The 13,168-nt window shown below is 38.5% G+C and overlaps 1 protein-coding gene across 3 annotated transcripts; it reads left to right on the top strand.

The window, feature by feature from the left end:
• The first annotated feature begins 1,418 nt into the window (after nucleotides 1-1,418).
• LOC119502106 lies at nucleotides 1,419-9,932 on the top strand. Of its 3 annotated transcripts, none has more exons than XM_037792985.1 (13): nucleotides 1,419-1,661; nucleotides 1,839-2,171; nucleotides 5,452-5,561; nucleotides 5,715-5,748; nucleotides 5,838-5,866; nucleotides 6,379-6,436; nucleotides 6,811-6,863; nucleotides 7,073-7,105; nucleotides 7,421-7,466; nucleotides 8,072-8,136; nucleotides 8,317-8,355; nucleotides 8,625-8,675; nucleotides 8,791-9,932. In XM_037792985.1, the coding sequence occupies exons 3-13, from the start codon at nucleotides 5,459-5,461 to the stop codon at nucleotides 8,889-8,891; spliced, it is 612 nt and encodes a 203-aa protein (XP_037648913.1). In that variant the 5' UTR covers nucleotides 1,419-1,661; nucleotides 1,839-2,171; nucleotides 5,452-5,458; the 3' UTR covers nucleotides 8,892-9,932. The 3 variants fall into 3 exon arrangements, with proteins under 3 accessions (XP_037648913.1, XP_037648914.1, XP_037648912.1); XM_037792986.1 differs by having other exon boundaries at nucleotides 1,419-1,677; nucleotides 8,794-9,932; XM_037792984.1 differs by having other exon boundaries at nucleotides 1,419-1,677.
• Nucleotides 9,933-13,168: the final 3,236 nt, after the last annotated feature.

Genomic DNA, 13,168 nt, shown 5'->3' with positions numbered 1-13,168 from the left:
ACCTGTGTCCGTTAAGTCAACTAAAGTCAGCGTCCTGTTGCTGGCGTTTGTGCTCGCTCTACATAGACATGAAGGAGCATCGCTCAACACAGTGAGGAGACACACGTCAGCTAAAAGCACAATATCACTCTATATTTCAGCTGCTTGGCAGTAATGTTAACTGACCAGACCAAGGTCTCTCCATGAATCAATGCTGATCCTAGTGTTGGCTTTTCCCGCCTCAGCCTCCCGACCGCGGCCGGAGGGAACGGGGGAGACGCCGGAGTTTTGGTCGGAGACGATAACGTTTCTCTCTGCGTAGCCCCGTCACTTCACAAGACACGGGAAACCTCTGTTGGTCTGGAGGAGCTGCAGCAGTTATTTCTGCACAAACGTCCACTGAACATTCACTAGATATTCTCAGAGCTAAACTAACTCTCCTGCAGTGTGGAGTGAGCAGCATGCACGTGAGAGGTGGAGAGAGAGAGAGAGAAGGAGCGTGGTGTGTGAGTGAAGGCAGACAGAGGAGCAGAGGAGCAGAGTACAGCAGAGACTCCGGTCCTGGAGACCAAAGCTACGGTCTCCCCCGCGTCCTCCGACCGCGGCCAACACTGTTTAACAGCTTCACTAGATACAACCAAGAGGTTTTGGTGCTTCACTGGAGTTTGTGTTGGAGTCTGAGTCTGAACAGCGGAGACACATGCGAGCACACGCGACACGACCAGGAGACACCGACCAGCAATGATTTATACGTGGAAGAAGGTTACAAACAGGAACTTTAATAACATCTCGTTATAACTTAAAAATATCTTTTTATACCGATGGATTCATCCGGTTTTCTGGTTTCATATGATACCAGTATCTTCACTTTAAAACTGAGCTACTACAACCTAGAAATCACAAGCTGCGTTAAAGAAATTCAAGGCGTTAAAACAAATTAGTTTTATTTATCGCCTTAATGTTCGTTAACAGCGATAGTTTAAACATCTGTATACTCTTTCCACAACTCTCCATGTCACAATAAAGTCTTCTGAATTACATTAAATATAAAAAGTTACAGGAACAGATGTGATGTTTTACGAAGCGTTTATCACGGAGCTATACGATGAGAATGAGTTCTGTGATGAAGTGAAATGACGTCTACAAACTATTTGTTGGGGATAAATGTGGCCTGAAATGATCAGAACCTCCCCAGAACCATCTCTACCTGCACAAGCAGATAGAAAGAAGCAGCCCAGATGTGGCTGCTGTCCTGGTGTTTCAGCAGGTGTCCCCCCCCCGTCTCCTCCATCATTCATGGGGGGGTTTTCTCTGCTCCGTTCCCCCCCCCCTCCCTCATCGGTGTCTCTCTTCTGTCGACGGCGGAAGGAGAAACGAGGCCGAGCGCGGTACAGGAGAGAGGAGCACTGTGGTTTCCTGTTTGTAGGTGGGAGGATGTTGAGACGGTTGCAGCAGCGTTCTCACAGCGCTGCAGCTCTCTAACACCCGGCCGTGTCACCGGTAACATCTCCTGATTGGTTCGAGGTGTTTGTGTGAAACGCTTTTTTTTTTCTTTCTCTCATTGTTGCTGTTCTGAGCTGCATGCAGCGCCTCTTTTCCAGTTTGCAGTCGAGAGCGTCTGAAAGAGTTTGATCAACCCACACACCTCGTTCAGAGCTGAGAACTTCTCTGTTGGTTGGTCGGTGAGTCACCTGGTCGGTGAGTCAACCTCAGCAGACGTTAGTCGTACTCTTTAACCGTTTACCTCAGGCCTGGTTAACGATCAGTTCTTTTTAAAGACTCCCTTCTGTGTTTGCAGAACTTTTAAAGGTCTCTTTGGACAAACGTGACCCGCAATGCTGGTCTCCTTTCTTTCATAGGAAACACTGAGGAGAGACGCCGAAGCATCACGGGATCCGTGGCGGGAGGTGAAGCGAGGTGATTGGGTTCGGCGGCGGCGACAGGAGGAGGAGAGTCGCTGACAAAGAGGGAGGGGAGGAGCTGAAGTAGGTCGCAGATCAGATCAGATCAGATCAGAACGTGAAGCGAAGACGTCTTCAGACATGGCAGATGTTCGGTTACAGTAGTCGCCTCATGTGGACCAGATACCATCGGACCAGCAGCAACTTCACCCGTCCTCCGTCCTCCGTCCTCCGTCCTCCACGTCTCAACATACAACCTCCTCTCCGACCGCCGTCTGACCTCAGGTGTAGGTGAGTCCTCCATCATTTTTATAACCTCACCTGTGACTTCTTCTGCGTGATGGAGGAACCTCGGGTTGTTCCCAGCATGCACCTGGAGGAGCTGAAGCTGAGCGTTGAAGTATTCACTTCTTGGCCCGTTGTTGAGGCGTCTTCTCCACTCCTTTAATTCTCTCTCTCTCGGGCAACAGAACGAAACAAGAGGAATCACAGAGCTTAAACACCACAAAGTGTATTTTAATGTTCATACTTTTGTACTTTTGCTGAAGTTACTTTGTAACAGAGTATTTCTACACTACTTTTACTGAAATAAGAGAGTACTTCTTCCACCTGATCGCTGAATAACTCGACTCTGATCCAATCAGGATTCGAGCGCTGCAGAAAAAGACGAGGAGAGAAAATGAATCATACTTTAGGTGTTTCTAAAACGTCCTCCTCACCATGTACGGAGCGTTTCTGTACTTCAACCTGGCCACGTTGCTGTAGACAGGATGTTCTCTTTTAATATTTCTACTCCTTTAAAGATCCGCAGAGATCTAAATCTTCTCTTCACGCAGCGCTGCCGTGTGACTGGGAGCCATCTTGTGAGTTGTGCCTCCCGTCTTTAACCTTTTGAAAGGTTTTATTAAGAGACCAGCGATAGAGCTGTTTTAATCTTTCTTTAGGGGGTCCAGTGGGTGTTTAGGGGGAGATAGCAGGTCACCAGTAGATGTCACATAGAAGTGATGAACATCATCTGAAAGCTGGAACCTGGAGATTAATCTGAGATGCAGCTCAGCACTGTGGGTCAAGTTGTTCTAGTCATAAATCAGAAATAAACATGAATGAAGGAATTAAGCCAAAAACCAAGACGTCGATTGACAAAACTAGGAAAAACCAAGATGGCGAAGACCAAAAACCAAGATGGCGACAGACAAAAACCAACATGGTGACGGACAAAAACTAGGAAAAACCAAGATGGCGAAGACCAAAAACCAAGATGGCGACGGACAAAAAAACAACAAAAACCAAGATGGCGACGGACAAAAACCAAGATGGCGAAGACTAAGATGTGACGGCAAAAGAACAGGATGGCGAAGGACAAAAAACAACAAAAACCAAGATGGCGACGGACAAAAACCAACAAAATCCAAGATGGGGACGGACAAAATGTCGAACTCAAGGCTTCAAAACGTCAGTCCACAAACCAATTGGTGACGTCACGGTGACTACGTCCACTTTTTATATTCAGTTTATGATCTCTACTGTAAATATGAAGCTACATCCAGTTAGCTTAGCATAACGACTGAAAGCGGGGAAACTGCTAGTCTGTCAAACAATATCGTCTTACCAGCAGCTGTAAAGCTCACTGACAAACTGAAGTGTAAAACCTGCTGTTGATGGTTTTATGGAGGTTATTAACCAACTGTTGATGGTTTTATGGAGGTTATTAACCAACTGTTGATGGTTTTATGGAGGTTATTAACCAACTGTTGATGGTTTTATGGAGGTTATTAACCAACTGTTGATGGTTCTATGGAGGTTATTACAGGACTGTTTCTTGGTGGTGGAGCAGTGACTTCCTGTCGTTGACGTAAACGAGCAGAAACTGTGATATCACAGAGATAATCAGGTCTGAATGTGCTGCTGCTGTTCTTCAACTTCTTGATGGGTTTTTAAACTCAAGCACACTTTTGATTAAATCTATTAAACTGTTTGTTATCAGTCTTTTCCTGTCACACTTCCTTCCTTTGAACTTTTATTAAACTCATTTCTCTCTTTTAATGAAACCTCTCGGGGGGTTTTTGTTGTTGTGGGGAACAACAACACAAAATGAGCTTAAAGACGGAGCCACAACTCACAAGATGGCCGTCAGAGCAGCTGATTTTAATCTCTGAATCATCTGAAGATGATAAGATGAAGAGTTTGAAGAAATACTCATTACTTTCATTAGGAGATGGGGGCTGTTTGCAGTGGTGGTACATTTACTCAAGTACGGTACTTAAGCTTTTCATGCTACTTTATACCTGATGTAATAGTACAACAGTCACAGTTTGAATACTTTAACTACATTTTACTGATTATACTGACATACTTATACTGAAGGAACATTAACAATGCAGGACATTTACTGTAACAGAGTATTTTTACAGTGTAGTATTAGTACTTTTAGTGCCGTAAAGGCTCTGAATACTTCCTCCACCACCGTGTGTTTTATGTGGAGGCTTCCATGTGAGGGGGTTCAGGTGTTTTCCAGTCTGGAGTTGGTCTGTGATGTTTTTAGTGGAGAGATCAGGTTCTCAGAAGAAATCAAATGATCTGTGCCAGTCAGCGGTGCCACGTGTCGGATGGTTTTTCCTTCCTGTGTGACGCACCAGGTAGATTATCATCACCTCAGGAAAGTAAAAAAAGATATTTAAGAAAGCTGAGTAGGTGGTTTCATCATACATCGTGGCTTCGTCCTCTTCATCAGTTGACTTCAACATGACAGAAGAAGAAGTGCTCGTGTTCTCAGTACAGAATAGTGGTGAAGGTATAATATGTTGTAGCCGTGCTAGTTGATGTTGTGTGAAACATCTAAACAACTGTTGGATGGATTGTGATTAAATGTGGTTCATCATTCAGGATGAACTGTAATAACTCTGGCGATCCTCTGACTTTTCCTGTAGCGCCGTTGTCAGGTCAACATGGTAATGTGTCCAAGACGGCCACGGCCGAAAACCAAGAACCAAGACGGCTACGGCCAAAAACCAAGAACCCAGACGACCAAGAACCAAGACGGCCGAAAACCAAGAACCAAGAACCAAGAACCAAGACGGCGATGGCCGAAAACCGAGAACCAAGAGGACCGAAAACCAAGAACCAAGACGACGATGACAGAAAATCAAGAACCAAGATGGCCACGGCCGAAAACCAAGACGGCCAAAAAAAAAAAGAACATAGACGGCGATTGCCAAAAACCAAGAACCAAGATGGCCAAAAACCAAGAACTAAGACAGCCACGGCTGAAAACCAAGAACCAAGACGACCACAGCCGAAAACCAAGACGGCCACGGCCAAAAGCAAAGAACCATCTGCACAGTGTGATTATATGTCAGACATACTGTACATACAAAATTACCTTTAAAACAACAGAAATATGAATGAAGTCTGGTCAGCGGCGGTGGCGGCTGCAAAGTGGACTCGTGTCTTGGTAATAAATCCTGAGAAAAACTTTAGTAAATTCTCATCCAGTAGTTGTTGAGATGTTTCAGTCTGGACCAAAGTGGAGGACCGACCGACCCATTTTATTTTCCTCTTCTGTCCTCCTCAGATGAAACATGGCCGACTCCTGGCTCATGTGGGTTTTGGCGGTCGCCATCTTCGTCTCCATGGTCCTCCTGGCTGTCGTCTGTCTGCAGTGCCGGGACAATGGCCCTCTGGGTGAGATGAACGTCTAGCTTCACACCGCACCAACACGGGGTTCATAATGACATGAATGTTACATCCTGTGGTTTTAAACCAGATTCATGTTGTCACACGATTGTTTGAATTAAATTAAATTGTTTTATTTTTGTTCTTATGTCCTCCGACCAGTCATCAGGCAAGTCGCTTCAGAGGACTACATGCAGTAAGTCTTTTCTCCTGCTGCTCTACGTAGGAGAAAGGTCAGATTTCTTTTAATATGAATAGTGACTTTTTTTTCTTTCTTTCAATCAGATCCAATGAATTCAGAGTCATCCATCCATGTAAGTTATTGGAGTTTGTACTTGAACATTCAAAACAGGAAGCAGTAGCAGCAGAAGTCATGCGGAATTTACTGTTTTTTTTACTGTTTTTATCCTGTAAATTCAGTTTTCTGATCTTCTGATCGAAACAGAATCAGCAAATATAGTTTCTGCCTGATGCACAGTAAATGACCACTTTGCGTATCTCAGTAAAAACGTGCTCGTCTTCGTCGATATAAAACGGACATGAGGCAGTGGTGACACTATGAATAAAATACAGGCTAACTAAGTTTCTAATCCGTGAACTTTCCGCCGTATAAGAACATCGTTAACGTCCCTGATGATGGCAGACACAGTCGATTTCTGTATCACATGAGGACGTGTGAAGAGTTTACATTCATTTCATCAGTTTATGTCATTATATTTCATGATGGTGACTTCGACGCTACGCTGATGATGATGTCATTTAAGTTGGTCTTGTTTTTAATGATGATGATGATGATGAAGGTGGCTTTTTCTCTGTTGATCTGCAGCCCAGCCGTCCACTGATCCGAACTCCATCCACCTTCCCTCCAACCATCTGTCACCTTTGTGAGTTACTTTATTATAACAGAACTCACCGGGTTCACAGCTGCTGCTGAGATCTACTACTACTAAACAATGAGTCTGAGAAGAGATGTTCTTAACCGATAACCGGTACATTTTGAACAGATAAAAAATGTGCGATTAATTTGCGATAATCACAATAAACTCTGGACAATCATGTCCGTAGCAAAAAGTTAGTTTTGTTTTGTCTTTAAAGTTGTAACTTTATTCTTCCTGTAAGTGACGACGACTTCATGGAGGCCTTTAATGTAAAATAATAATACATCATATTTTGTTAATTTTGTATGAAATCTGAAAATGTACTAAAGCTGTCAAATAAATGTTTTAATATTAGTTTGTCTTTTTGTTTTCACACTCAGCTCACTTGATCCTGGAGCTCAGAGGGGACCTTCACATTCCTTCACAGAAACTGGTGACGTTCTGCTTTTCTCTTCACTTCTTAGTCGTCGATGTCGTCGTCCTCTTCACGCTGCCGTTCCCATTTAATAAAGTCATGATTTATAAGTAATGTTAGTCAGGAATACCAGTCTGTTTCTCTGGTCACGTATTTACACTATGATGATATTAACTGTCGGACTTTAATCTAAAAGTCTTAACAATCTGACTTCTTCTCTCCTACAGAAAGTAATCCAAGTTATGAGAATCCAGTAGACGGTAAGATCATGTTTCACTTCAACAGTCTGTTAGTAACAGATATTCTGATTTATTGTGATTGTTGTTAACTTGTTTACCTCTAGACCATGAAGGGAACAAGGGTTCGGGTTAGGGTTAGGGTTAGGCTAACCCTAACCCATGCAGCTTTAGCTCTGCTCTGTCTAGCTCTGCTTTTCCTGTCAATGTGTGAAACCCAAAGTGTTTCCCTCCTTGTTGATGTTGATGATGATGATGATGATGTTGATGTTGATGTTGATGATGATGATGATGATGATGATGATGGTTGATGAGTTGATGACGTGTCGTCTTCTGCAGGTCCCGACTACATAAATGAGAGCGATCCAGAAGACCCCGGCTACATGTAGGTTTCCACTTTCACATGAAATGCTGGTGTTTTTCCACTTATTTACAGGACCAGTGTGTAACATCTCAGGGGGATCTGTTACCAGAAACGGAATATAATATTCATAACTATGTTTTCATTAGTGTATAATCACCTGAAACTGAGAATAAAGTCATACGTTTACGAGAATAAAAGTCGTAATATGGAGAATAAAGTCATACTATTATAAAGTAGGTAATTTTACGTGTTATTTTCTTTTGTTCCCGAACAGTTATGACTTTATTCTCGTAACATTACGATTTTTTTTTCTCGTAAAGTTATGACTTTATTCTCGTAACCTTATGACTTTTTTTCTCGTTAAGTTATAACTTTATTCTCATAATATTACGACTTTATTTTGGAAATCTCAGGGTTTTTTATCCCTGAGTGAGGTGAACGGCGTTTCCGCGGTTTGACATTCGGCGGTTCACGTTACCGCCGTCTTGGAAAAGAAGGAGTGATCGGAGGGGGACTCAGTTGGTTGCAATCTGCAACCAGACCACTATGATGTCACTACATCCTACACACTGTCCCTTTAAGGCTGCAGTAGTAAATCACATTGTCTTCTTCTCTGGTTTCTACAGAATCGTGTTGCCCGAAGGTGAAACTCGACCGACCGATCAGAGCAGAGCCTCAACGCCCAGTTCAGGTACAGTTTGGAGTTATATATATATTTATAGATAGATAGATAGATAGATAGATTAAAACATCAAATGTGAGAGAAATAACTAAAAGTGGTATGACTTGTTATATTATGAGGCATTATTGAGAGTCAGTTGTTTGGATGATGAATATGAACTAATTAACTGATCAGCTGTTTGATCCGCAGATTTTCTACATGATTATGAAAACGTCCCCGAGAAGAAAGGTGAGGAGCTTCTAAAGGAGCATTCTCTGCTTTTTGTTGTTCTTTGTTTATTCTTATTATAGGCGTCTAGTTTCCTCTTAAAATATCTTCTTTTTTATTCTATTCATTTCAAATTTTGTTCATTTTTTTATCACTTAAAATCTGCTAAAAACTTTATTTGTATTTAATTTTTTAATAAAGTGATCTTCCTTCATTTGTTCATCAGACTTCAGATACTTCCACACGACTCTAAATGAGTCGTCATAGTAACTGTGTTTTTCTTCTTTTAGTGTCACCAGAGGACAGAGACTATCTGAACGTGGAGCCGCCGTGTTTTCAAAGTGAGTTGATGGATTTCTCTTCCTCGTTGGTGTCTCACACATTAATCTGCTGATTATTTTCTCTGTTAATCGATCGATTTGTTCTCGTTCTGATGTTTCATTTCATGTTTTCCAGCAGGATCGACTCCGGATCTGTCGGCTCAGAGCGACAGCGACGACGATGACGACGACGAGGGGAACTATGTCAACGTGAACGAAGGGACGCAGACTAACTGACCGCAGTGAGCTTTTTAAAAACACCATCTACACGTTTCTTCTTCTCCCTTTAACTCACGACGGTGTTTTATATTTCAAACTGCGGAGGAAAGAAAGATGAAAAATGACTTTTTATGAAAAACGTTTCAAAAACATGTTTTCTGGGACTGTTTAAAGCTGAACCATGACTGGCTTTTTAAAGAGAGATGAGAAGAGTACATGTGCATTTTTCTGAGTTTTAAATCAATATTTAAGGCGGATTAAAGGTACAAATTTTGACCTGACGCTGAATTTAAAAAGTACAAAGAGTTATTAGAGCTAATCTCGGGGGAGCAAAATGTCACGACGATCCTTCCGAAAGTTATTGAGATGTTGAAGTCCGGAAACAAATTTAGATTTTCAAATTTGACCTCTGAAAGATCAGCCGTGAAAATCCCCCAAAAACACGACGGGCTTCTTCAGTTCACTTCATCGAACTTGTCTGAATCGGTCAGAAGAACTTAACTTCAATTCAATTTATTTTTATATAGCGTCAAATCATAACAGAAGTTATCTCAAGACGCTTTATATATAGAGCAGGTCTTAGACCGTACTCTATAAGTTAGAGACCTAACAAGAGCATTGCACCGGAGCGCACTGTGGCCAGGAAAAACTCCCCGTTTAGTGGGTAGAAACCCGGAGCAGAACCGGGCTCTCGGTGGGCGGCCATCTGCCAAGACACGTTGGGTTCTTCTGTAGGGTTTTTAAAGTATTTTTTGTCGTTTGTGTCCTCCACAGTATCTGTCTAACGCCTCATCCACATTGGGAACGTCAGGAGCGCGTGTCAGCTGCATCGCGTGGAGCGCGTGTGACGGCTGCGTCATTCACGCGCCGGTTGTTCACACCAGCTGTGTTTCTGCTGCTGTCAGCTCTTTCCTTATACATAGAGTTTGCTTTTATAATGTCCGTTTCATTTCATTATAAATATTATTTATATTTATTTTAGACAGAGAAAGGATAAGAAACGTGTGGTAATTTGTAAATAATAGTAATAATCCACAATTAAAACTCCGTACTATATTCATTAATGGAGCTCTGCAAGTCACTGCATGTTCTACAACACTGTCAGGCACATATTTCAGAATAAAAGCATCGTGTTAACAAATGAAGGAATTCTGGGCACAGAAAAAAACGCTGAGGGCTTTTATTTTGAAATGAAAGCAGGAAGTTTTGATTTCAAAATAAGTCATTACTTTTTTTCATCTCCGTAACATTTTCTACAGATACAAACATTGGAACTGCAGTAATGTTGCTGGTATGATGTCAATATACAGTCAATAGATCACCTTCACTGTCTGTTGTTGCTGTGAACCGCGCGGCTCGCGTCAAAAATAGGCGAGACCTCGAATCTCTAGAAGAGACGCAGCTGAGACGTGCGTCTCACGCGGGCAGTGTGGCTGCTCTAACCTGTCAACGTGGACGCCGAAATAAAAAACAACAGGTAACGCAGCCGCCATGCGCTGCTGACAGTCCCGGTGTGGACGAGGCCTAACATGTTTGAGCTTTACTTTGATTTTTACTGACAACTCCTGAGAATGTCTTCAGTCACAATTTAACAGAAATGCGGTGTATTTATGTGTCCTTACTGTTCCTGGATCTGTAATCCACTTCTGTGTGTTTGTTTTTAAAGTAACTACAATTCAATTAAACCTTCACAATACTTTAAACTCTACTACATTTTATTCTTTATCAGTAACAGCTACTTTCTTTTAACTTTTCTTTCTTTATTTGGACATATTTGATAAACTAAAAACTAAAACAAATGTACGAAGCCGCTGTGTGGTAATTCTAAGTACAAGTATTTATTTACCAGGCGGTATGGTGAAATATAAAATCACATCAGTCTGCTGTGGTAACTTCCTAAAGAAGGTGTGATCTATTATATAATATATATTATATATATCTATTTAATCAGCAGTCAGTATCTCTGAACATCTGTCACTCATCTGTCTGCTCGTCTCTTCTCTACTAACTTATATTAATGACATGTTATAATAATATATATGAATAATGTTAATGACATGACGTTTACCAGTTCGACAAAAAAATCAATCTTTTTATTACATATATTTATGACATGCTATACTATGACTTTTTTTTCATAACTTCTTTTTGACATATTTTACTATAAATTTTTTTCAATCATTTTTTTTGACATACTATAGTATGACTTTTTTTTAAGAATTTTTCGACATACCATAAAATGACTTCTTTTTTAAGAATTTTTCGACATACCATAAAATGACTTCTTTTTAAGAATTTTTCGAAATACCATACTATGACTTTTTTTAAGAATTTTTCGACATACCATAAAATGACTTTTTTTAAAGAATTTTTCGACATACCATAAAATGACTTTTTTTAAAGAATTTTTCGAAATACCATACTATGACTTTTTTTTAAGAATTTTTCGACATACCATGAAATTACTTTTTTTAAGAATTTTTCGACATACCATAAAATGACTTTTTTTAAAGAATTTTTCGACATACCATAAAATGACTTTTTTTTAAGAATTTTTTGAAATACCATACTATGACTTCTTTTTAAGAATTTTTCGACATACCATAAAATGACTTTTTTTAAAGAATTTTTCGACATACCATAAAATGACTTCTTTTTAAGAATTTTTCGAAATACCATAAAATGACTTTTTTTAAGAATTTTTCGAAATACCATAAAATGACTTTTTTTTAAGAATTTTTCGACATACCATAAAATGACTTTTTTTAAGAATTTTTCGACATACCATAAAATGACTTTTTTTAAAGAATTTTTCGACATACCATAAAATGACTTCTTTTTAAGAATTTTTCGAAATACCATAAAATGACTTTTTTAAAGAATTTTTCGTAATACCGTAGACTTTTTTTTAAGAATTTTTCGACATACCATAAAATGACTTTTTTTAAAGAAATTTTCGACATACCATAAAATGACTTTTTTTAAAGAATTTTTCGAAATACCATACTATGACTTTTTTTTAAGAATTTTTCGACATACCATGAAATTACTTTTTTTTAAGAATTTTTCGACATACCATAAAATGACTTCTTTTTAAGAATTTTTCGACATACCATAAAATGACTTTTTTTTAAGAATTTTTTGAAATACCATACTATGACTTCTTTTTAAGAATTTTTCGACATACCATAAAATGACTTTTTTTAAAGAATTTTTCGACATACCATAAAATGACTTCTTTTTAAGAATTTTTCGAAATACCATAAAATGACTTTTTTAAAGAATTTTTCGTAATACCGTAGACTTTTTTTTAAGAATTTTTCGACATACCATAAAATGACTTTTTTTTAAGAATTTTTCGACATACCATAAAATGACTTTTTTTTAAGAATTTTTCGAAATACCATACTATGACTTTTTTTTAAGAATTTTTCGACATACCATAAAATGACTTTTTTTAAAGAATTTTTCGACATACCATAAAATGACTTTTTTTAAAGAATTTTTCGACATACCATAAAATGACTTTTTTAAGAATTTTTCGAAATACCATAAAATGACTTTTTTAAAGAATTTTTCGAAATACCATAAAATGACTTCTTTTTAAGAATTTTTCGAAATACCATAAAATGAATTTTTTAAAGAATTTTTCGTAATACCATACTATGACTTTTTTTTAAGAATTTTTCGACATACCATAAAATGAATTTTTTAAAGAATTTTTCGTAATACCATACTATGACTTTTTTTTAAGAATTTTTCGACATACCATAAAATGACTTTTTTTAAGAATTTTTCGACATACCATAAAATTACTTTTTTTAAGAATTTTTCGAAATACCATAAAATGACTTTTTTAAAGAATTTTTCGAAATACCATACTATGACTTTTTTTTAAGAATTTTTCGACATACCATAAAATGACTTTTTTTAAAGAATTTTTCGACATACCATAAAATGACTTCTTTTTAAGAATTTTTCGAAATACCATAAAATGACTTTTTTTTAAGAATTTTTCGAAATACCATAATATGACTTTTTTTTAAGAATTTTTCGAAATACCATAAAATGACTTTTTTTAAAGAATTTTTCGACATACCATAAAATGACTTCTTTTTAAGAATTTTTCGAAATACCATAAAATGACTTTTTTAAAGAATTTTTCGTAATACCATACTATGACTTTTTTTTAAGAATTTTTCGACATACCATAAAATGACTTTTTTTAAGAATTTTTCGAAATACCATAAAATGACTTTTTTTAAAGAATTTTTCGACATACCATAAAGTGACTT

The sequence above is a fragment of the Sebastes umbrosus genome, chromosome 14, assembly GCF_015220745.1.
Source record: "Sebastes umbrosus isolate fSebUmb1 chromosome 14, fSebUmb1.pri, whole genome shotgun sequence".
In the NCBI taxonomy this organism is placed as follows: domain Eukaryota; kingdom Metazoa; phylum Chordata; class Actinopteri; order Perciformes; family Sebastidae; genus Sebastes; species Sebastes umbrosus.
Note: the sequence above shows the minus strand (reverse complement) of the source record. Positions and strands in the feature narration are given on the sequence as shown.

Coding starts and splice junctions, on each gene's coding strand:
- LOC119502106 (XM_037792985.1), top strand. CDS start 5,459: ATGGCCGACTCCTGGCTCATGTGGGTTTTGGCGGTCGCCATCTTCGTC. Junction 7,467..8,071: donor CCAGAAGACCCCGGCTACAT/GTAGGTTTCCAC, acceptor TGGTTTCTACAG/AATCGTGTTGCCCGAAGGTG. Junction 8,137..8,316: donor AGCCTCAACGCCCAGTTCAG/GTACAGTTTGGA, acceptor TTTGATCCGCAG/ATTTTCTACATGATTATGAA.